The 25639-nt window shown below is 42.9% G+C and overlaps 2 protein-coding genes across 3 annotated transcripts in view; both read right to left on the bottom strand.

The window, feature by feature from the left end:
- Positions 1–25639, bottom strand: part of LOC125722597 (uncharacterized) — a 426618-nt gene that overhangs the window by 336755 nt on the left and 64224 nt on the right. The window lies entirely within an intron of this gene.
- On the bottom strand, positions 18740–24583 carry LOC125722616 (E3 ubiquitin-protein ligase TRIM47-like; the record flags this gene model as incomplete). Its single annotated transcript, XM_048998806.1, is given in 6 exon segments — positions 18740–18909; positions 19453–19611; positions 19783–20016; positions 20589–20684; positions 24216–24469; positions 24472–24583. Coding segments are annotated over 6 exon segments (885 nt in total), but the record flags the coding sequence as incomplete, so codon positions are not given.

Below are 25639 nucleotides of genomic sequence, written 5' to 3'. Positions count from 1 at the left end.
TCTGAGTTCTCTATAGGCGTGTGCGAGGGGCTGACGTCTGAGTCCTTTATAGGCCTGTGCGAGGGGCTGAAGTCTGAGTCCTCTATAGGCCTGTGCGAGGGGCTGATGTCTGAGTCCTCTATAGCCCTGTGTGAGGGATTGACGTCTGAGTTCTCTATAGGCGTGTGCGAGGGGCTGACATCTGAGTCCTCTATAGGCCTGTGTGAGGGATTGACGTCTGAGTCCTCTATAGGCCTGTGTGAGGTATTGACGTCTGAGTCCTCTATAGGCCTGTGTGAGGGGCTGGTGTCTGAGTCCTCTATAGGCCTGTGTGAGGGATTGACGTCTGAGTCCTCTATAGGCCTGTGTGAAGGATTGACGTCTGAGTCCTCTATAGGCCTGTGTGAGGGGCTGGTGTCTGAGTCCTCTATAGGCCTGTGTGAGGGATTGACGTCTGAGTCCTCTATAGGCCTGTATGAGGTATTGACGTCTGAGTCCTCTATAGGCGTGTGCGAGGGGCTGACGTCTGAGTCCTTTATAGGCCTGTGCGAGGGGCTGAAGTCTGAGTCCTCTATAGGCCTGTGCGAGGGGCTGATGTCTGAGTCCTCTATAGCCCTGTGTGAGGGATTGACGTCTGAGTCCTCTATAGGCCTGTGTGAGGGGCTGACGTCCGAGTCCTCTATAGGCCTGTGTGAGGGGCTGACGTCCGAATCCTCTATAGGCCTGTGTGAGGGGCTGACGTCCGAGTCCTCCATAGGCCTGTGTGAGGGGCTGACGTCTGAGTCCTCTATAGGCCCGTTGGAGGGACGTCTGAGTTCTCTATAGGCCTGTGCGAGGGGCTGACGTCTGAGTCCTTTATAGGCCTGTGCGAGGGGCTGAAATCTGAGTCCTCTATAGGCCTGTTTGAGGGGCTGAAATCTGAGTCCTCTATAAGCCTGTGTGAGGGGCTGATGTCTGAGTCCTCTATAGGCCTGTGTGAGGGGTTGATGTCTGAGTCCTCTATAGGCCTGTGTGAGGGATTGACGTTTGAGTCCTCTATAGGCCTTTGTGAGGGATTGACGTCTGAGTCCTCTATAGACTTGTGTGAGGGGCTGACGTTCGAGTCCTCTATAGGCCTGTGTGAGGGGCTGAAGTCTGAGTCCTCTATAGGCCTGTGTGAGGGGCTGACATCTGAGTCCTCTATAGGCCTGTGTGAGGGATTGACGTCTGAGTCCTCTATAGGCCTGTGTGAGGGGCTGGTGTCTGAGTCCTCTATAGGCCTGTGTGAGGGATTAACGTCTGAGTCCTCTATAGGCCTGTGTGAGGTATTGACGTCTGAGTCCTCTATAGGCCTGTGTGAGGTTCTGGTGTCAGAGTCCTCTATAGGCCTGTGTGAGGGATTGACGTCTGAGTCCTCTATAGGCCTGTGTGAAGGATTGACGTCTGAGTCCTCTATAGGCCTGTGTGAGGGGCTGGTGTCTGAGTCCTCTATAGGCCTGTGTGAGGGATTGACGTCTGAGTCCTCTATAGGCCAGTGTGAGGTATTGACGTCTGAGTCCTCTATAGGCCTGTGTGAGGGATTGACGTCTGAGTCCTCTATAGGCCTGTGTGAAGGATTGACGTCAGAGTCCTCTATAGGCCTGTGTGAGGGGCTGACGTCTGAGTCCTCTATAGGCCCGTGTGAGGTGCTGACGTCTGAGTCCTCTATAGGCCTGTGTGAGGGGCTGGTGTCTGAGTCCTCTATAGGCCTGTGTGAGGGGCTGATGTCTGAGTCCTCTATAGGCCTGTGTGAGGTGCTGACGTCTGAGTCCTCTATAGGCCTGTGTGAGGGGCTGACGTCTGAGTCCTCTATAGGCCTGTGTGAGGGATTGACGTCTGAGTCCTCTATAGGCCTGTGTGAGGGGCTGGTGTCTGAGTCCTCTATAGGCCTGTGCGAGGGATTGACGTCTGAGTCCTTTATAGGCCTGTGTATACGTCAAATATCATATATATCCATCCATCCATCCATCCATCCATCCATTTTCCAAATCGCTTATCCTACTGGGTTGCGGGGGTCTGGAGCCTATCCCGGAAGCAATGGGCACGAGGCAGGGAACAACCCAGGATGGGGGGCCAGCCCATCGCAGGGCACATTCAAATATCATATATATAATTTATTAAATTTAGATTTAAGTTTGCAGTCAATTTAATTTCCACGTTTCTCAATTTTCACATTGCCTTTTTAAACGCAATTATGTGAATTTTAAGTAAAAATGTAGAATAAAATTATATCGTGATAATTATCAATATCATTTCCTATGAAAAAAACTTTACTATTGTACAATATTGCCCAGCCATAGGCTGATTTCAAAATTGATTTACATACAATTCTTTTACATATTGTCTGTCTGTCATCATACCTTGCAAATTAATCAGGATAAAACATATAAAACGATAAACAATAAAAACTATAGGATTAGGAAGCAATCAGTCCCGTGTACATGATCAGCCAGAAAATACTTGCATTCATCTAAACTTTTACAAACTTTAAACTGCCTTTGCTTGCTGGCTTGTGGGCTGATGGACAAACTTGAAGGCCTTACAGGACAGGATAGGATGCACATTCTTTATTGTCCATTAAATCCCTCTATCAAGTGTCAATAGGCTCCAAACAACCAAATGTAATTAAAGAAAATTAAAAAAATGGAAAAACAAACAGAAATAACCCAAAATAAATAAAGACTAACCAAAGTAACTTAACTGTCCCCTCAGTTGATGGGATTTAGTCCATCACCCTGACTAAACTGTATAATGAGCAGTTGGGACTGTCAGTACATGGTTAGATCGTGTTTAATACAACAACTGGAATACGGCACAAAAGGCACTGTGGGGAATAGAGCATTATGGGAACAGTAGTCCTATTATTACACCTCCTCCTTTTAGCTTAAGTCAAATGTGCTCTGTACCTTTTGACATTAATTTCTATTACTGCTATCAACAACCTCCTTCTCTCTTTCTCTCTCTCTTCTACTGAACTTCCCTCTTTGTTCACAAGTCCATTCTGTCAGGTGGTTTTCCAGTCAACTTGACCTAGTAACAGTCCCTGTAGGCCAAAGATGACCTTTATCAGTCTCTACCACATATGGTCTAGGAGTATCTGCAGGTCTGACGACTCCCAGCAGTCCCTTCTGTGCTAATCCAAACTGTCTGACCAGATGTCAGTTCTGCGAGAGGTCTGGAGCGGAGTCTGCGGTTGTAGTGTTTTGCCTGCTGACGCCTTCTCTCCTCATCCTGCTTGCGAAAAACTTGCAGATCTGGCCATTTAGGACCCAGCTGTCCACCATCTGGCTAATCTGTGCTGTGATACCGGGCCACCATACTGACAGTGTAGCTCTGGCTCGGCATTTTGTAATTCTCTGATAGCCTTCATGCAGACGCTGAAGAACATCCGCTCTCAAGGGTGGAGGTATCACAAGTCCTTCTCCCTTCATGAGAAGGTCGTGAACAAGGTGAAAATCCATTCTGTGCTGCCAGTATGGTTTAATGTCTGGATCTAACTTACATCTCTCTGGCCATTCTGTGAAACAGTGGTTTGTCACTTGTCTGCATACGTCGTCTTCTTTCTGCGCTGTCTTTATCTCCTCCAGCCTTTTGTCTCCACGTCTTTCTCTAGCTGAAGATGCCGTTCAATCAAAATTAATATTTTACTCACTTAACTTTTTGTCTTTTATGATTCCATGTGTACCACCTCCAAATTATTTTGAAGATTTGAATTTCATTGTATCCAAATTAATTTGGAACGGCAGACAACCCAGGAAACGCTTCTCAGTTTTACAGCGCACCAAATCAGACGGTGGCCTCGCCCTCCCTGATTTTAAGCTGTAGCATTGGGCATTTCAAATTAGGGCTATGCGCACTTGGACAGACGCAGGCAGTGTAGTGTCGTGGAGAGGTATTGAATCGGCTATAGTGCATCCCCACGGACTCCAGGACTTACCTTTCCCAGGGGTAGGTCTTCGTAAATCACGACACAAACTTGGTTGTATCTTTTCATCCACCTTAGCTGCATGGTACAACGCCGAAAAAGTAATAGGTCAACAATCTCCTTTATGGAACAATTTCCACTTTCTGTCAGACTATAAAGCTTTTGTTTGTCCCCCCTGATCATCCAAGGGGGGTTTCACATTTTATAATACGTTTGACATTCCAGGACATTCAAAAAGAATACAGTCTGCCTGGCTTCTCATTTTTCTTCTACCTCAGGCTACGATCCACAATGAAGGCCTATGCTGTGCCATGGAATTCTGTCTTAGATGATCACCCAATGTTTAGCTTTGTGACAACATTATTGTCCATAATGACAACAGAGGATAAAACTAGACAGGATACACAAAGCCCAGCAAACAAAATTTACTCAAAATAGTACCGACTCCTGAGAAACAAATGCTGCTGTTTTACTTTGCCTTTCCACTAATACACATTAAACACCAAAAAATAAAAATTAAAAGCGGTATTAAAAGGGAACCTTAAAACGGGAACAACTGCAAGTGGCTAGATTACCAAGCCCTCGCAAACTGCAGCGATGGAGATAACCACAACTTTGAAAAAGGAGATACTGGCACATGGAGAGTCGCGTCACTGGTTACAGGGTGGTCCAACAGACAACTACAACTGGATCTTATATACGTACGCTGGCCACAACAATTAATCAATCAATTTAACAAAATCACGATACCTGAAGAGATCGCACCCTCCAGCTCCATCTCACTACAATAGTTACTACTCTCGCTGCTGAAGGGTTATACAAACAAGATTAATTCAGTGAGGAACCTCCCTCAAAGGTACAACGGCAAACACCCGCCTGCTTCAGATCACAGGCCCAAGTTCTGAATCACTATTCTACCAACACACAGGTAGAAGATGAAGAACTCTCCTCAAAGTAGTGCTGTCAGTTGGACCTTGTAACATGAATAATCATAGTGGAGAGTTACAATTTTATTATTTTAATGGGAAGATGTGAGATTTTTATTGGGGGGGGGGGGGTCCCACCTTCAGAAACAGCCAGTGAGACTCATTTACCTCAAACCTTCTGACCGTGTGAGTCTCATTAATGAAACCGTATCTTAAGCCCAGCCGGAGCCCACCTCCCCAAGGGTACACTCTACTTTCCCAGAAAATGTCAAGATGGATTCAAATTCAACTCCCAAACCTACTGCCAGTTTTTAGAAGACACTTTCTTCAAGTAGTGGTACAGGAAACAGTCAGCATCTTTCAGCAGGACCATGATTTTTATGCAGGACAATGCTCCATCGCATGCATCAAAGTACTCCACTGCATGGCTAGCCAGTAAAGGCCTTAAGGATGACAGAATAATGACATAATCACCTGACATAATCCCTATTGAGAACTTGTGGGCCCTGCTTATATGGGAGATTTACAGTGAAGGAAAGCAGTACAGCTCTCTGAACAGTGTCTGGCAGGCTGTGGTTGCTGCTGCACAAAAAGTTTATCGTCAACAGATCAAGAAAATACCAGATTCCATGAATGGAAGACTTATTGCTGTTCAGCAGCCGGACTGCTTGGGGGAAGAAGCTATTGCACAGTCGTGCAGACCTGCTCCTGATGCTGCAGAATCTTCTTCCGGATGGAAGAGGGGTAGTAGACAGTTCGTGGGTTGGATGGTACCGGTCAGTCACAATGCTGGTGCCCTTACGGATGCAGCGGGAAGTGTAAGTGTCCTGCAGGCTGGGGAGGGAGCTGCCGATGATGCACTCAGCGGTCTGCACAGTCTTCTGAAGGGTCCGGACCGCTGAGCGCGTCATCAGCAGCTCTCTCTCCAGCCTGCAGGACACTCACACTTCCTGCTGCGTCCGTAAGGAGGTGGCTATATTGCTCACTAATTGATATTTCATGTCAGAAATGTTTATTTGGAAATTATGTGATGTTTGATTATTATTCGCACTTTGAAAGATGATAATAAACAAGGAAGATGGGAAAATGTAGGTTTTCCATTTAGTTGCATAATAATTGTACACACTAACAGTTGTGTAATAATTGTGCACACTAATAGTTGTGTAATAATTGTGCACACTAATAGTTGTGTAATAATTGTGCACACTAATAGTTACGTAATAATTGTGCACACTAACAGTTCTGTAAAAATTGTGCACACTAATAGTTGTGTAATAATTGTGCACACTAATAGTTGTGTAATAATTGTGCACAATAATAGTTGCGTAATAATTGTGCACACTAACAGTTGTGTAAAAATTGTGCACACTAATAGTTGTGTAATAATTGTGCACACTAATAGTTGCGTAATAATTGTGCACACTAACAGTTGTGTAATAATTCTGCACACTAATAGTTGTGTAATAATTCTGCACACTAACAGTTGTGTAATAATTCTGCACACTAATAGTTGTGTAATAATTCTGCACACTAATAGTAGTGTAATAATTCTGCACACTAATAGTTATGTAAAAATTGTGCACACTAATAGTTGTGTAATAATTCTGCACACTAATAGTTGTGTAATAATTCTGCACACTAATAGTTGTGTAATAATTCTGCACACTAATAGTTGTGTAATAATTGTGCACAATAATAGTTGCGTAATAATTCTGCACACTAACAGTTGTGTAATAATTCTGCACACTAATAGTTATGTAATAATTCTGCACACTAATAGTAGTGTAATAATTCTGCACACTAATAGTTGTGTAATAATTCTGCACACTAATAGTAGTGTAATAATTCTGCACACTAATAGTTGTGTAATAATTCTGCACACTAATAGTAGTGTAATAATTCTGCACACACGTGTTTCCCCTGATAATGTTCACACTCACATTTCCTTTGCATAACATTCAGGCTTCAGGTTCATTAACATTTTGGACTGACTGATGACACTATATTTGTTTTTTATTGAAATTAATCCCAAAAATACAACTCGCCTAATAATTGTGAACACAGTGTATTACATTGTGGGATCCAAATGTCCCCCACGATGAGATAAAAACCTTTTGCCATATAAGGACATTTTCACTCCCCACACTCCACAAACATAACCTTAATTTCATAAAAAAATCTGTGAATAGAATCACAAAACTGGAAATACCCTTTTTTCACTTTGTTTGCTTACTTATGGTTAAGGTTGGGGCTGGGTAGAATGTCATTGTTGGGATTAGAGTTTTCACGATCTAAACAAATGGAGAGTCCCCACAAAGATATAATTACAAACCTGTGTGTGTGTGCATGTGTGTCTGTGTGTGAGTGTGTGTACGTGTGTGTGTGTGTGCGCGTGTGTGTGTGCGTCTGTGTGTGTGTGCATCTGTGTGTGTGTGCGTCTGTGTGTGTGCGTCTGTGTATATACCTGACTACAGAAGATGGATGGATGGACAGATGGAATTTGCAACCTTACTAAAGAGTAGCAGAAGCACTTCTGACACTTGAACCCTGATGATAAGTACAATTATTTATGTAAAAGTGCATCAGTTTTGTACTTAGTGGCATTTGCCAAACATGCTTGTAAAGGTGAATTCTGCCAGAGGTCAGTGCTGTGGGTTGGCGTTTGGCTCAGTGGCTTATATCACTATGCTCCTGTGACTAAGGCCCTTAACCCCAAACACATCAGTGACTGCCTGTGTCTGCCTTCTCAAAGAAACAATTTTTAAATTGTTTGACTGTGGAATTTGAGCTTCGTGGGTCCAAACCTGCTTAGTCACACCGCCCTAAGTTTGCTGCTCAACTCGCCGCTTTCTCAATTGTAAGTCGCTTTGCAAAAAAATATCTCCAAAATAAAAGTAAATGCTCTTTTTTTGCAGGAGAAAAGATGATCAACATGTGTAGTAAACGGTACAAAAGTGGGTCTGACCTACATGCAATTTCAACAAAACGTGGGTGGGGACAAGGGACGTCGCGATATAATGTGATCATACGATTACCTTTGCAGCAAAATAAAAGGACAGCGATAATGGTTCCCAGCAGCACAAACCAAAGACAATTGGATGAAAGCAGAGTGGAATATGGGAGTATGGTAGACGATCCTTTCATAGCATCCAGATTTCTTAATGTTTGCGAGGCTGAGTTTGTTTATATGGTGAGGAGCCCAGCACCAAGTTACACAAGAAAATAAGCTGGAGGAAAGCGGCAGGCAAAAGCCTGAACCAGACGCAGCCCCGGTGCACGCCGGTTGGCGGTAGAGTTGTGACGTTCGCAAGCGAACCGATTCTTTTGAACGGCTCATAAACATGAACGATGGGAGCCGAGTCGCGGCTGGGAGGGAGCCGTTCTTTCTGTCGTTCTTTTTTTCCTATGCGTGTTTCACACAGATGCACAAAAATGAGCTCCTCGGCGAGACAGAACAGTTATAGAGGGAGGGGCGCACCCAGCGCAGGGGTGCTACTGCCTAACAGCATGATGTTAGTTGTGCACGCATCCTTCACGTGAGTACTCCAGTGGAAAAAAACCCTGCGTGCCTCTGTCATTCGGTAGGAGCAGAGCCATGACTTGTGCACGCTGCTGTGATAACAATGTTCTTGTGTGGAAGTGTTTGTAGTAAAAGCTGTTTTGCACAGAAATTCATTGCAGCCGGCTTTGTTTTTGTTTGTTTGTGTTTATTTGTGAGTAGGTATTGTATGAATAACATAAGTCAACGTAGCTTTACACATACACACACTTTGTGCTAAAGGTAAATCCAAAATAGTGATGTCACTGTCTAAGCAGAGGGATGTTGTGCAGCCCTATGGAATATAGTCCACACATGACAAATGAGGTAATAATCAATATTTCAGAATAATTCATTCAATTCATTCAATATTGGTGTGTGATATCTGAGTTTTAATTATTTAACTACAAATCTCACCTCATCATTCCTCCCAGTGATTATTTCCAGGATAAACTGAGATGCCCTCAAGCTGGCTTCGTAAAACTGACTAAATATTTAAAAAGAGCCAAAAGAGCCGTTCTTTTGAATGGCTCTTTGAAAGGAACGGATCGCCAAGATCCGGATCCCCTCAAAGAGCCATAAATCCCATCACTAGTTGGCGGCTGGGGAAACTTGCCGCGCATCACTCCTACGGCGGCTGTTTCAGCTCACGGTAGGAAGCCGCCATCTAGTGGTGCGCTTTGGGAATTTCATATAGCGCCAAAGTTGTTGCACTTGGACTCGATCTTTGATACAATGTTTTATCGCTTTTAATCTTTCCAAGCACTTTGCATACTGTACAAGGTCAATCTGCTTCCTCATTTGTATGTCGTTTTGATAAAAGCTTCTGATAAATAAGTAAAATGTAAGTAAGTATAAATGTATATACAACAGTATCAATCGGGGCCATGTGGACAGCTGTCTGCCATCTCTAATTGGCCATTGAGTCCACGGACCCCAAAGGTTAAACTGGACACTGGCAGGCGTGTCTGATTCATCAGATTCCCGTCTGCTGGGTTGGGCAGCATCACATTGAGGAAGAACCTCATTGTGTTTTCAGCTACCTGGCATTAGGAGCTGATTACTTCAAGTCATTAGGACTTTTTTCATAGAGATTCTCTAGCTGAACAAGTAGAGTGTTGCATTTATGAATCATTGGTCATGGGTTCAAATCCCCCAAGAATATGCATAAAACATAACCCTTCCCACTGCTGTAAGTCACTTTGGGTAAACAAGTCTGGTAAATGCAAAAGTGTTTCTACAAGTGGTACAACAGCATGCCCTACTGGTCAGATTAAAATGCTGTTTGGATATATTCCATTTCACAATGTGGCTTCTGATTATAACATCAATGTGTAATAGGAATTTATTGGAAATGTATTTACTATTTCTTTACAAATGTATTTATCTGGATGAACTGGTCCAATTGGGCTCTCTGACCTTAGACCCCTGCGAGAAAAGCCTAATGTCCATGGGGTTAAATGTAAATGGATATTCTATGTGATGAGTAATATAAAGTGGGTTAAGGACGACTCAGATGCAGTAGCTCTGGGAAAGACACAGGCTTTATTAAGGGAATACAGCAAACAACACTTGGAAGAATGATGACGGAGCTGAGGAACCATGAGAGCAGGAACATTTATACACAGTAATCACCGACGGGAGAGAGGTGTAGGAGGCTAACAGATCAGGGTGGAGAACGTCAACGATGGGATACAGCTGGGGAGGGTTAGGAGAGTTACGGAGTGTCAGCAGTGAGCTCTGCTGGCCCAATCAGGAGGAGACGGGACAGATCGTCACAAGTACTAAGATGTGATGCATCCATCTTCCAAACACTTATCACAAGGGTATCCCAGAGCCAATTACAGGAAACACAGGGTACAAAGCTGGGGTCCACCATGGATAGAATGCCATTTAATCACAAGGCACACTCACAGTCATAGACTCTGGGCAATTTACAGATGCCTGTCAGAGTCACTGCAGGAAGAAACCCATGTGGGATAAAGAGAGCAAACAAACGCCACACAGACAGCATAGGAGAAGGATGGAAACATTCGACACTGCAGCTGCAAGGCAGCCCTGTTACCCACTGAGCCGCCCCTCACAGGATTCTCATGGTTAAAACAGGCTCAAAACATGATGCCCAGTACATTCAAAATGCACATGTGGAGGATTTCAGCCATATGGTTTTGAGTAACTTCTACACCCACGTACCATGTGTGAGATGGAGCCGGCCAGTTCCTCTTATGGTCCAATTCTGCTCATGCGTTACTAAGATTATGGTACTTAGGTCCTCCATCCATCAGATCCTCTTCTCACTGTGGTCATGCTCATCCACTCTGGACACTGTACGCTTGGTAAAAGACTCTCATCTCTGCATCCTTGGTAGTGAAACAAAAAGGGGGTTTGCTGAACTAGATGGGCTGAGACTGGAAACAAAGAGGATTGTGAGGGATCACAAATGGGAGGACTGGCAACCGGGAAGGTCACAGGCAGCAGGAAGGTTTAACATCAATGACCGGACTGGGGCTGACGAGACAAATAGATAATTAAATGCAAAGACTAACGAGGGGCAACAAGCAACAGGCATGAATCATGAGGGTCACACTAGTGAGGAGACAGGAGGGTCAGGCAGGTGTGATGGGTAGGACATGACAGTGGTCATGTGACACGGGCTGTTACTGTCACCATGAGGAAGCGCAGGAATGTAAACAGCTTGGAAAAGGCAGCTGGTGTTTTTCTCCTTTATTTCTGTGTGAGCCTATAGTGGGTCCCGTGTTGGATGGGATCCTGTCTCTACTGCGTGTCAGTCGTAAGCGGATCACACTTCTTACCGTTAGGGTGATGCCTGTGGTTTACAGTGGCTTGCAAAAGTATTCGGCCCCCTTGAACTTTTCCACATTTTGTCACATTACAGCCACAAACATGAATCAATTTTATTGGAATTCCACCTTTTGCTGCAACTACAGCTGCCAGTCTTTTAGGGTTTGTCTTTACCAGCTTTGCACATCTAGAGACTGAAATCCTTGCCTATTCTTCTTTGCAAAACAGCTCCAGTACAGTCAGATTAGGTGGACAGCGTTTGTGAACAGCAGTTTTCAGATCTTGCCACAGATTCTCGATTGGATTTAGATCTGGACTTTGACTGGGCTATTCTAACACATGGATATATGTTTTGTTTTAAACCATTCCATGGTTGCCCTGGCTTTATGTTTAGGGTCGTTGTCCTGCTGGAAGGTGAACCTGCGCCCCAGTCTCAAGTCTTTTGCAGACACCAAGAGGTTTTCTTCCAAGATTGCCCTGTATCTGGCTCCATCCATCTCCCCATCAGCTCTGACCAGCTTCCCTGTCCCTGCTGAAGAGAAGCACCCCCAGAGCATGATGCTGCCACCCCCATATTTGACAGTGGGGATGGTGTGTTCAGAGTGATGTGCAGTGTTACTTTTCCGCCACACATCACTTTAGTTCACTGTCTTTCACACGTTGTTCTGTTGATCATGTCCCCAAGAGGGAAGCCAGACTTTCGCAGAATGGCAGCTGCTCACTGTAACATGCATTAAGAGACTGAAAAGTGCTGGTGAACATCCTGCCTGGACGCTGGCCACTGCGATGGTGTACATGAGTAGGGTGAATGGAATGATATATGTGGACTTTCATGGAATATAAACTGTGAATCGTCCATCTATCCAGCAAACCCCACTATAACAGTACCACCACCCAGTCCACCCGCCTGCATCCTGAAATATCACCTGAAATATCAGGCGAAACATCAACACAAGCAGATAGCTTCCATATTAATGCAATGGGAGCAGAAACAGCTGTGGGCTGGCCATACATATATATATAACTGCACACATAATATATATATATATATATATATATATATATATATATATATATATATATATATATATATATATATATATATATATATATATATATTAGGCAGTCACATAAACTTTTAAAATGATCTCCATGTTGATTTAAACCTATGATATTATGTCTGTCAAACTGTTTGCCCTTAACCGTTTCAAAATCTCTCCTAAAGTCATCCCAGTATTGGCAGTATTTTCAATATACTCATGTATTTTTTGACATGACCACTAGCTCACCTCATATAGCTAATCAGTACCTCAGTAACTTTATAAAACTAGTTTCATTAATTAATTAAGTGAGCTGGTCGTGGAATTTAACAAATACATGAAATGGCCGAGGTGAACCTGAGGAGAGGTTTAGGAACCATATTGGTGTTCATCTAGCCATCTAACAAGATATCAGTAACTTTTTGGAGAACATAAGAAATTCCTTTTAGTTTTTTTTGTTTTACTCATAATTTGCACATGTTCTAATATTAAATTTTCTTTTTCATACTGAGAAAATATAAATTTGCTACCCAGATAAATAGCTTTAAACATTTCCTATGACTCCCTAAGACTTTTGCACAGTACTGTATATATCTCAGGATTCCTAATGAAACAGGATTTATGTGTTTTTTTTCTGGTAATTGGTAATCACCTACACTACTTCATTGATGATCAGGTGCCTTTCTGTTGTTGTTGTACTAACGTGACTTATTAAGATTTTATGTTATTTATGTTTACTTAGTTAATATATGATTAATTTGATTATATCATTATCTTTACTAAGTTACCTCAGGACCGCTGTAGGTTTTGAGTTAATAAACTGTCTGCCGTCTGCCGCCCCCTGCTGGCCAAAGCGTCGCCGCTGCGATATCAGGCTGCTGCGCTCAGTGAGCAGAGAGCGCGGATTAAGTCTGTTACTCAGTTACGTTCTGGGCAGCGCGGAACCAGGACATTAATGGGATAGAATAGGAAGCCTTTATTGTCAGTGTACAGGTAGCAAATACAATATATAGACCGAAATATAAAATATACATATAGAGGGGAGGGGAAAAGCTCCCCCCACTCATCAGGCTTAGATTTCATTACATTTTATTTTATTCAGAATCAGAATTCACTCCATTGGTACAACTGCATGTACTATGAATTAGTTTAGGCAGTTTTGGTGCATTTACAGACAACATAGAACATAAGTCAGAGAAAAACAGTCATTCTACATGTTTGTTCAGCTTACAGAACCCAATTATTAACATACGTCACACTTCAGACAGCGTAAAAAGGGTTATACTGGTTATAAAGCAGAGATTTTGCCTTTTTGCCACGGAGAAGCAGCGACATGTGAGACTCTGATAAGGTAAAAATGATTCCTCCAGCACACAGTGAGCTATCCCAGCATGCACAGCGACACGGGGGAGTTTCTATAAACCCCAAACCCTGGACTGAGGGGTTCAGTGAATGAGGAGGTGAATCTGTGCAGGGGGGTCAGTCCATCAGAGGAGACTCTGTAGAAGGACAGAGCACCAGCCCCCCAGTCCAGATACACTCCTACTCTGCGGGAGCCTGAGGGCTCTATGGGTATGTCAGTCTGTTTATTATTGTGCTGGACAGAGTAACTGTCAGGAGAGCAGCACAGCATCCATGACTTGTCATTGTATCCAAGGTCACAGTCACTCCCTCCTTTCCTCCCGATTCCTTTATAAGTCACTCCTATCCAGGCTCCATCTCCATCCCACTCAGCCTCCCAGTAACAGCGGCCAGTCAGACTCTCTCTGCACAGAACTTGGGGGCAGCGGTCAAATCTCTCTGGATGATTAGGATATGGCTGCTCTGCCCCCTCTGTCACCTTCCTGTTCCCCCCTGACAGAGACAGGAATCTGTTTGCTGTGTTGGGGTCCAGTGTCAGCTGGCAGGAGTCTGTAGGCAGGAGGAAGAGCCATTAATCCCATGACGAAGCCCAGCATCTCCATCATTATCACTGTCACACCTCACACACTCACTCACACAGAACTCGCTCCAATACACACATTTTATTCCCAATATACTCATGTAGCCGCCCGAGTCTGCGGCACTCCGGCTGCCCCCTGCGCTGTGAGACACGCCACGCTGAGAGACCCGCTGGGGCCGAACTGCACTTTAGCCTGCGCTCTATTATTCTGTACGATACATAAAATATAAAAAGTCAAATATGTGAATTACCTCAGGAAATGTTGGTCGCCCGCGCGACGCCGGTGGGAAGACGCGCCGAAATGACGCGCGTGTTAAACTAATAGGCTTAATTACAGGTAAATAAAATTACAAACAGCATTCATCAAACATATTAACCATAAAATTACACAACAAAGATTACCACTAAAAGTGAGTTTGTCTTTAGGTCACAATATGAACGTCTTTTAATCCACTTTGGACACACACCTCTCTCCAGCAGCGCGACGACACGACGCTCCCAACGCGGACGCATCTAGGCTGGTTCTCCGCAAAGCGCAGCACTCGCGTATTACACCGCGTATGCGTACATGGAAACGTTCATATTTCTCTGGTCAAGCTGTGTACTTTGCACATGCGCACGTGTCCTATTTAAGTATTAGTAGTAATTCTGATATTCCCTGCACACGTACCACAGCCGCGAGGTCTGTGTATGTTTCCCTACGTTTTACAAATTCAGAGCGGCAGTTCACGGGGCTGCCAACTTTGATCAACTGGCTGGCGTGAGATTTTCAATTTGGGACAAGTCTGCACACATATGCATACGCATTTATATGTATGCAACAGTTCTATTACCTTGAAAATCCTCATCAAAATCATCTATGTTGGCGTTTAAAGACAAATTTGGAGTGCGGTAGGCATAATTAACATAATTAATAATTAACTGACTTACACTGGAACAGACCCAATACAGAAAAAAGTATTGCAATAATAACATCATGTAGCAAAATTTGTCAGAAGGTTTAGTAGTGACTTGGCTCGAATCGGAAGAGAGGAAGAAAAGAAAATTATAAATGAGATTTACTGCTTTAACCTGCAAACCAGTCAGTCGTCTTACTGATACAGAAAAAATTGTAGGAGGTGCCTTACAGAATAAATTGTATGATTATATATAAACATAAGGCAGAAGGAGCCTTTGTTAGATTGTGGCAAAAATGGCTTGAACAAGGTGAGCAGAACTCAGCCTATTTCTTTAGGCTAGAAAGTCAGCAAGCCTATCATCAAGCTAATCATGACTATGTATAGTTATTGCAGTCACTGGGTGATTAAATAAAACCAGACAGCAGTAAAACTGCATATAGTTCACAGTACATGGTAAACAAAACAAGTGGGCTTGCAGCTCTAATCAAAGCGTGTTCTTCAGAGCGCCATCTTGACTCCCTCGTCCTTGTACAACATTTAATGCCACAACCTCATACTAACAAGTGAGACTGGAAACGAAGGAACCGACCAAGATGGTTTTCTCGCACTGCCCCCTGGTGGACATGACCCTCAATCCTCCAGATAGATGTAAACTACGCACGCAAGTGTAGTCGTGTCGTGTGAAGTCATGGCCCTAAAGCACAGACTTAGGAGATGTTCAGTGTCACAGCCAGTTTGGGGAAGACTGCAGGTGCCGTCTTAGGACAATATTAATGAATCTGAAAAAAAGTACACAGTCAGCGAATGCACAAAAAGGGCAAATGTGAGGGAAGGAAGGAAGCCCCCCCCCCCCCCCCCCCCCCCCGGACCTCACTGCCCATAGATACCGTAGCTCACACAAGATAAGGATGCAGATAAAAGGTTTTGATGAGCTGTTACTGAGTGATACCAAACGTTCCTGCTACCCAAACAAAGCGAGGGCAGTTTCCCAGCTTTCAGCATTACAGTGCATGATGACATCTAGGACAGGCTGGGCCCTTACCCCACCGCCCGCCGCTTACTTGGTTTGGATCCCCTGCTGTAGCTACAGCCCACACTAGGCAGTGAGGAGCAGCCCCAGTGTCAGCCATTCCTGCTCTGACTGACTTCAGGGGGAACAAAGTGCATCAAAGCCCACAGCTACTCTCTCTCATCTGACTCCAGTTGTGTGTCACCTACACACTGGGTCAGACAATGTGTTTAATACATTAAACTGATCTTTACTGAATATCAGGTCTGTGGCTGGAAAATCATTATTAATGACTGATTTTAATATCAAGACCTTGATTTTTATGCTTTAAACTGAAATGGGGTCAAATGAAAACTATGCAGCAGCCCTGATCAAACCAGCTACTCCTACCTGCCCTTTATCAGTGAGACTAGAGCACTAGAGCACAGGGAAGGAGGTGGAGCCGCCGCCTTATTTAATGGGTTTGAATTATTTTTACAAGTCATGCACTACTTTCTGTCAGAAGGGTAATTATGAATCTGAATGAACAGAAATTACATGTGGAGTTCTTCAAGGGTCCGTAATTGGCAGTGGGCAGTGGTGGCTTAATGGTTGTTGGATTGAATCCCCGACCAGCAAAGCACTGCTGAGGGACCCTAAGCAAAACACTGCTCTCTGGGCGCTGAATTAGCTGCCCCTTGCTATGTCACGATGTCACATATGGGTTAAAAGCAGAGGACACATTTCGGTGTTGTACACTGTGTGCTGTGGTGTGTCAACACTGATCACCAATTAGAATTATAATCCTCACTGAGCCTCTTTGTGCAACATCTACATGCTTCCATTTGCTCAGATTACGGAACACTATAAAATCTCTGGAACACTTAAGGCCATGTTGTTAGTAAAATTCACAACAAATAATAATCCATTGTTATGCATTATAATCATGGCTTTAAATATTTATCAAAAGGCATAACACATTATAGGCATGCTTATTATGCATAATGAATGATGTTTGAAGCTCTCTTCTTTAGTGCACTATAAATACCTTCATAATGCATTATAATGATCGGTATAAGCATTAAGGATGCTTTGTATTGCATTATGAAGGTATCTATAGTGCCTTATAGATGAGTGTGTCATAAAGCATTCATAAAGCGTTATAATGGTGGATATAATGTGTTATGCTTTTTTATAAATATTTATAGCTGTGTTTAGAATGCTTTATGAGTGCAGTATAATTAAGCAATAACATATAAGAAGATACTCCGGTATATCATGGCTGTGATTCAGTCAAAGGCACAAGGCTACAGGCCACCACAAAAAATAAAAAAAAAGTTCTCATAACATCAGTGCAAGTGGGAGGGGCCATCGTGTCCAAACCGTCCGCATAGCTGGATAATTCAGTCAATAACCAATATAGTTTTGTCTAATATTTCCGGTGGCAGCAGTAAAACAACTAGCCAGCTTATTATCAGAGTAACTTTGCATTGTAAATGAAAACCATGCCGCAGATTATGAGGCAGATTGCAAAGTTCAGTTATTGGCATCTTTAATAGCGTGATCATTAAAAGGACAGTTGGCAGCTTATAAAAACTTATTCTGGAACAGAAAAGAACAAATCCCACAAAACGGAATACATATGAACCTTTACTTTCACTGTCACTTATGTGAATTTTTTAAACTGGTGGAAACACAGGCAGGTTCTGAAAAGGCATCAAGTGACAACCAGCCCAGCACCGGCTCCATGTTGGTGGAAATGAGGCATCAGTACAGTGTTCCCAGGTCCAGCCCAAGGTCTGCTTAAGATCCACCCAACGGAAGCTGAAACCAGCCCAATAAGAGAGAGAGAGAAGGATTTCTCTCTAAACCAGATACGGAAAAGCTTGTTCATGTGTTTATTTCCAGCAGGCTAGACTATTGAAATGGTGTCTTTGCAGGTCTTGGTAATAAATCAGTCAGACAGCTGCAGCTCATCCAGGATGCTGCCACCAGAGTCCTCACTTACACCAAGGAAGTGGAGCATATCACACAGCTCCTTAATCACTGCACTGGCTTCCTGAGCATCACAGGATTGGTTTAAATATTATTACTTGTTACAAGGCACTAAATGGCACTAACTTCCTTGAACCTTGTGAAGCATCCAGACCCCTGAAACTTTACTCAGTGTCCCAGAATGAAGACCAAGCAGGCTGAAGCAGCTTTTAGTCTCTATGCTCCCTGTCTATGGAACAAGCTTCCTGAAGACCTGAGGTCTGCTACACTGTCAGTTCATTATAATCAGGGATTAAAACGTTTTTGTTGCTGCTTTGTTTCAATAAATTAAATTAGCAGGAGTTTAGTCATACGCTGCCTCTACAATCTCACTTCTTTTTAGTTAACTGTTTATTTGTGTTTTGGGCTTTTAGACTTTTTAAAATTGTTTTTTAAATTGACAATGAACGTGTTTGTAAGTCCCACACCAAAGTTCCAAAGTACCGAAAAAGTACCCCAGCTGCAATGATGCTTTTGGTACTGGAACTTCTGGTACTGGTACTTGACCGGAAGTTAATGGAAAAGGGAAAGAACCAAAAGTACCGAACCTGGTGCAGTGGAAAAGCACCCTGAATAAACTTGCCTTACTTAGCAACTGGATTTAAAGTCCACTGAGATAAAAAGCTCATGTAAATGTGAAAGACCAGGAGGCAGCGGGAGAGAGAAAGAGAAGCTCCACTGGCAGCAGAAAACGAAACACAATAAAACACACTCCACCTCATACAGGGAGAGAGAAGTGTGTGTGTGAACAGACTCACAGTGTAAGAATTCTGCTCTGGTCCTGGGCACTAATACCGGTAGGACGGTGTCTTTGGTAACTAGAAGGAGACAGAGAGAAACAGGGATGTGAGTAAAAGGAATTTACTTGTGGGAGATGGACTTCACTCACTGTGGAGATAACAGCAGTGGGGTATTATCATTATGAGGGACAATAACAGGCATTTTAACAAACTGCAAATCATGGTAAGTTACACATAATACAGATTTTTGGTTTCTATAATGTAGAAGAAACATGTTTCATGTGATCTGGGTTTTGCAGCCAGTAGAATGTGAAGCTCTTTCACCAGTTATCACAAAGATTTAAACTTATTGTAAACAAACTGACTTGGTCACACAAATGTGAGGCTGACTGTACTGCATACTCTCTCTGCATGGAACACATCGGGGGGGCAATTCTACCCGCAAAGTCCAGTGTGTACGCAGGTCTTTGGGGTAACCTTTAGGTCAGCTGTTCAACCCCAGGTGTGAGACCCTTCAGCCAATCAGTCCTCTAATTAGTAATCCAGCAAAAGCAGCCCTTTCTGGGTAAGATTGGCCAGCCCTGGTCTATATTAACATGAACAGACTAGAAATGTATTAACCTGGTGATGGATCTCTGCCATTTTCATTCTGCAAAAATTCTCCAGTTGATCTTTCAGCTCAGAAACCGCCTTCCTCAAATTCCCAAAATCAGATCTGGGACTGACAGAGATTCTGGGTCCAAATCCAGCTTCAGGAGTGACAGGAAGAGCCTGGCGCCTCTACAGACACACAGTCTGATTAAACAGCTTCATCAATACAAATGTGTATTGCAATCTAATTAACAGAACCATTAACATCTGACCAATGACAGACTAGCTGAAATACAAATGACAATATGCATCCATTTGAATACTCTGGTTTTCTTATTGCCAAAGTAGCTGTTCTGTTACCTGGAGGAAATGGATGTGATCTTCTGTGTGTGAAAGCTGCTCCAGCTCAGAGTGTCTCCTCTTCAGTTCATCAATCTCCTGCTTCTGTCTGTCCATGTCTCCTTCAGCCTGACTCACTGCAGCCTTCTCCTGATCTCTGATCAGCTTTGTCACCTCAGAGCGTCTTCTCTCAATGGAGCTGATCATCTCAGTGAAGATCCTCTCGCTGTCCTCCACTGCTGACTGTGCTGAGCTCTGTTGGTGACACAGGGAGCAGAGGACAGTAAATTACAATTGGCCCCTTTTGAGACTCCAGAGAGCCTCATTGTACAATAGAGATGTGAGCTGACAGGAGGTATAAAAACAGCACAGGGCTGAGGTTTGGAGCATCACCATGCTGGACGCCTCAGGTACTGAAACCCAGCCAGCACTGATTGGAAATGATCGCTCATTAAGCTCATACACTGTCAGCTGCAGGGATTTGGCAGAGACTGGTGGCTGTATGGGGCAGGTTGGTTGTCACCATTAGGTCTCAGTTTAATAGGTGACTTTTTTAGTGGTTATTTGCATTACGCTGGGTTGTGAAAAGTTGCATTTTTCTCAAATAGGCATTTATGGTATTTTTTTAAATAAATAAGCTACTACTGCTGCAACACTTGGTTAAACTCTGTAATCTAGCAACTTTATCCCACTGACCCAGAATAACCCACAGCAGCATTAATTTGATTAATCCGCACAAGTCTGTAAATCTGCAATCTGTTGAATCTGAAAGAAGATACAATATGATCACAAGCCAGCTGTTATCTTCTCCTCAGGTTCATACTCACTGTGAATGAGGCCACAGCCTCTCTCAGCTCCTGCAGTTCCTTCTCTCTCATCTGAATTCTCTGCTGAAATTCCCTCTGTTTTTCACCCATTTGTTTCTACAGATAGGAAACAAGACGACAAAACAAGTTTGTTTCATTAGCTGAGATCACATTCATCAATCATCCTGCCCAGGGTGGACCCCATCCTTGGGCCCTATGTTGCCTGGGAAAGGCTCCAGGCACTCCCCCTGACCCTGACCTGGATTACCGGATAGGAGATGGATGGATGGATGGATGGATGGATGATAGATGGATGGATGGATGGATATATGGATGGATGTTCATTAATGATTTATTGACTGTAGGTAGGATTCAATGGACATAGACCCTTTGGTCCTGTTTCCACCTGGTATTAACATGCGTCCTGGGTGATCCAATCACAAGTGGACAGCGCTAATTACCCAGGACGCATTGAAGATACATTGAGATCCGATCACTCAAACCACATTGGGAGGTGGTCTGGGCTGCATATGGCCACATTCTTATAGCAATGTGAAGGCGAATGTGTCCTGGGCTGCACTGCAGGACCGGCTACTCAACTGACGTCCTATTAGATTGATGTCAGATCGCATGTCAGTTGATAATGGGCCACTGTGTAGAAACTGCACTGTGAACAACAATAATGTATCTTTTCTCCTGCAACCCTAAAAACTCTGAATCCGCTGGGAAGTTGGTTTAATATTGGACTGTTGTGACCCATTCATATGTAAACTGTGTCAAAGTCTGCATCACTGATGTTCCACGCAAATTCAGAAAGGAAAATGTGTAAAATGGGATTCATTAAAGATTCTTCAGAATTTGAACATATCATATATTTAATGTGCATGTTGGGGCGCAGCCTGGTGCAGGCAGGGAAACAAGGTGAGGATCCACTTAAAAGCTCCAAGACAAAGGGAATTAAGGAGACTGAACCAAACTGGAAAGACACGCAATAAAGGAACAATAAGGGGTCAAAACTCACCAGGGAAAAAGTAGCTAAGAAAATGACACGTAGACTAACAGAGGGAATGGGGCAGCTAGTGATGTTAAGCTTGATAATAAAAAAGCGATTCACTACATTCTGAAGCACAGCTTCAGTTTCCTTCGTTCCACCCTGAACACGTGACCATGGTCATCTGAAGCTTCATTCTGCACTCAACCATGTGACTGCTTTGGAAACTGAAAATGTGGCACAATCCTCATTACCGGTTTCAAACCTGTTGTACAGCACATATTTCGGCGTACACACACACTGCAGCGTAAGTTTTAATCATCATAATAATTTAATAATAATAATTATTATTATTATTAGTCATTATTGTGTCCAAGGTTCAGTTTAATTGTATGAATACATAATATCAGATTTTGGTGAGGGTATTACCCAATAATCTGTATAATTTTCCCAGTATAGAGACCAAGAAACAAATGATTGATGAGGCTTTGGTCAATATGCACAACCCTTCACCATAGTGGATAACGCAGGATTTAGGGAGGTTGTGGGGATCCTGGATCCAACCTACATTCTCCCATCCAGGCAAACATGAAAGGGTTTAGTGACAGAAACATTTAAGATAGAAAAAGAGAAACAAAGGAAGAGGTGAGAAAGGCCAAAGCAGTAAGACTAACATCTGACAAGTGGACATTCATACATATGGAAGCTTATTTAGTAGTCAAATGCCATTTTATAAATGATAAGACTGAGCTGTCGACCTTATTATTGGGAGCAGGAAAATTCCCAAAGTCTCATTCTGCAGAAAACATGGCTGCAGTTGAGGCAGCCTGATGGAGGAGTGGCGAATACAGAATAAAGTCCGATGGCTCACACTGACGCTGCACAAAATGTGATTGTCTGTGTCAGACACACAACCTGCATTGCCGGTTTCTGTAGCCAATCTAATGCTCAGGCTGCTGTAGCGAACTAACAAAGACAGATGTGAGACAATTAACCAATAACAAAAGTGCAGGGAAAACAGGCAACAAGTGCAGTAACTTATATTAATGAACACAAGACTAGGAAAACTCCCACAAACACTGAAAGTAAGAAACACACACAAGGAATTCAATACTTAGAAAGTACAGAAACATGTGGAACATAATAAAACAAGGCACAAGCTTCACAAGCAGAACATAGAACTAACAAACACTGGGAAGAATAGAAAAGCAATAATTAAATGAAAGAGGTGAGGTTGGTTCCTGACCTGTCTCAAACCCATAACCAGCTGGTCCCAGCCTCTGTGTCACACACTCATCCCATTGAGCCAAATGCAGCCATGTGGGGAAAAGGAAGAACACACTAGGGCCAAAGATGATGAGAGGACAAAGGGGATGTTTGTGTTCAGTAGCCTAGCAAATGGATGTGTGAATAAAAACATATAATAACAGTGTAATTGTTTATATCGTTTTATATTGGGCTGTCCGGGGGCTTGAATTCCTGGTTAGATATTCAGTCCCACTCCAGCCCTGACTACTTTTACTTCATTTGTTCCAAGTCAGACATAATTCAGCATATCAGACAAAACAATGAACCTCTTTGTTAATATTTTCATAAATTTTGAGCTTCACTGGTTATCACTGAAAGCCAAAATATTATCCTATGGCAACCAACACAATGCTTTAAAGGTTGAACCCTTTAACCTTGAATAGAAAAGTATTAATCTACGTACATCTTAGTACCGAAAGACCTTTTTTAACATGTACATTTGTACTGTGTTGATGTAGGTAAGGTAAGGTAAGGTACGGAGGTAAGGAGCACACACTGAGTACAGTGCCTTACCGCACCCACCACACGACGAACCACCTCAGGGATGAGAACCTGAGTGCAGCCGTGCAGTGGGTGACACCTCAGCACCACACCAGTCCCAGTGGAACAGTGTGAGTTTTATCCGGTGGCTGCAGTGCCAATCCTGCAAAACACCTCCTGATGCAGTATAGAAATGCATGGCGATAATGTGAAAAGTTAAACTTTATTGTGAAAATAATATTTTATAATAATAATTGTCTAATGAAAATCGCAACATTATTACGAAACAATAAATTGTCAAATTTAAAAATTATACATAGAAGACAAGTGTTATTATGAAATATAATTTTATGAAATTTATGAAATTTTATGAAATTATTTAAAAATAAAAGGATACATTATTGAAATATTTATCATTTTATTTATATTTTTTGATATACTTATTTATTTTATTTTGAGTGTCATGGCGTCCCGTACAAACATCTTCGGCGGGCACGGCCTTACTGTACTGTGGCTCTAGTGAATTCTTCTGTACTATGAAGGGTTACTGGCTTTTCGGGGTAACTTGTCGGATGTAAGGTACCACAGTTTAAATGGACTTCATATTCGTTTACTTACATTTTGCCCAGACTACCTTAAATCCGACAAGCTAGTAACCCCGCTAGTAAGACCGGACAAGTAGGTCATGACAACTTTACCGAACCAGACTTGATCTGAGTGTTTCGTAGCAATTACACGAACAAGTGTTAAGACAAAATCCATTTATTTAAAATTAACTTTTAGATAATAACAATAATTGATACTTTCACTGATCCCTTTGGGGAAATTGTTTTAGATAGAAAGGGGAAATTCTTTTAAATTAGCCTGACCTGTATCTCCGCCCTTCCTGTAGCAGCTGAGACTGTATCATGGCCTCTGTGTTCATCCATCGTACAGAGATAACAGATACACTGCTGGTGGGTACGGCAGTAGACCTCCAGCGGTTTGTCATGGTGGGAACAGACCTTGTTTTTCAGATGGCCGATGGCATCAATGAGCTTGTGCTGTTTTGCATGGTGGAGTTTGTTGTGAAGCTGCAGGTCAGTTTCACAGTAGGAGGCCAGACACACCAGGCAGGACTTCTTCTCCCAGTACAGACGTCACACTCCACATCTCCAGGTCCAGCATACTGGTCAGCAGGAGCAGCTGCTTGTAGTCCAGTCTTCTTCAGTTCCTCCACCACTTCAGCCAGCATGGTGTTTCTGCCCAGAACAGGTCTGGGTATGAAGGTCTGTCTGCACTGGGGGCAGCTGTAAACTCCAGCATGATCTTCCTGATCCCAGCAGCTCTTAATGCAGCTCATACAGTAACTATGTCCACAGGGAATAGTTACTGGATCCTTTAGTAGATCTAGACAGATTGCACAACTTAACTCAATTACATCCACTGCAACTCTGGCTTCTGCCATTTTACCACGAACACTGATAGGATTCAGTCTCGTTTTCTCTCACAGTCGTCTGTGTGTGACAGTGGGAGGAACTTCCTGCTTCTCAGACTGCAGCAGGTGCGGTTTTGGACTGAGACCAGACTGAGAAGAGCAGACTGGGCAAACAGTGGAGCTGCAGTTTATGAACAAAATAGTACATTATACAAACTGTACCCAAAGCGAACATTTATTTATCTTTTATGAGAATAACAGTTACTGACATTGTTTTTCTGTAAACAAACTATAATCCTACTCTTTGATTTTGTGCAGTAGATAGAAATTAGGTATAAAGGTATAAGAGAGCAGATCTACTGAGAATGAATTTCTGTGTCGGTTTAGAATCACGTTTGGGATCATGTGGTTTCAGGTGAAACATGCAGGGATGTGCAGTTATAGACAGACTGTGTCAGGATTAGACAGAACAAGCTTTGACAAGTGCTGTCAATGCACAGATTTGTTTTTTTTACATTATTCTATATACAATATTCATGAAAATATATGTCATCTCTTCCTTTTCTTTCTGTGTGTTTGTGCAGGGAGTGTATTTATGTTAGGAAGGACAGTCAAGTTCAGAGTGATCATTTTAATCATCCAAAATAATTCCATACTCTAATAATGAAAATTGAATACTACTCTTATATTTAAGCCAAAAGTTAATGGACCAGCTTCAGCCATCCCCAGGAACAGAAAGATCATATATCAAAAAAGTATCCAACAAATTCCAATAATTGCAATACAGGGTTATGGGACACACACATCACAGGAAGCACAGGGCACAAGGCAGAGACACCCTGGATGGGATGCCAGTCCATCACAGGGCAAACACTC

This window comes from Brienomyrus brachyistius, unplaced genomic scaffold, assembly GCF_023856365.1.
Source record: "Brienomyrus brachyistius isolate T26 unplaced genomic scaffold, BBRACH_0.4 scaffold40, whole genome shotgun sequence".
Classification (NCBI taxonomy): Eukaryota; Metazoa; Chordata; class Actinopteri; order Osteoglossiformes; family Mormyridae; genus Brienomyrus; species Brienomyrus brachyistius.
The sequence above is the reverse complement of the archived record's forward strand: the minus strand, read 5'-3'. Positions and strand labels throughout refer to the sequence as shown.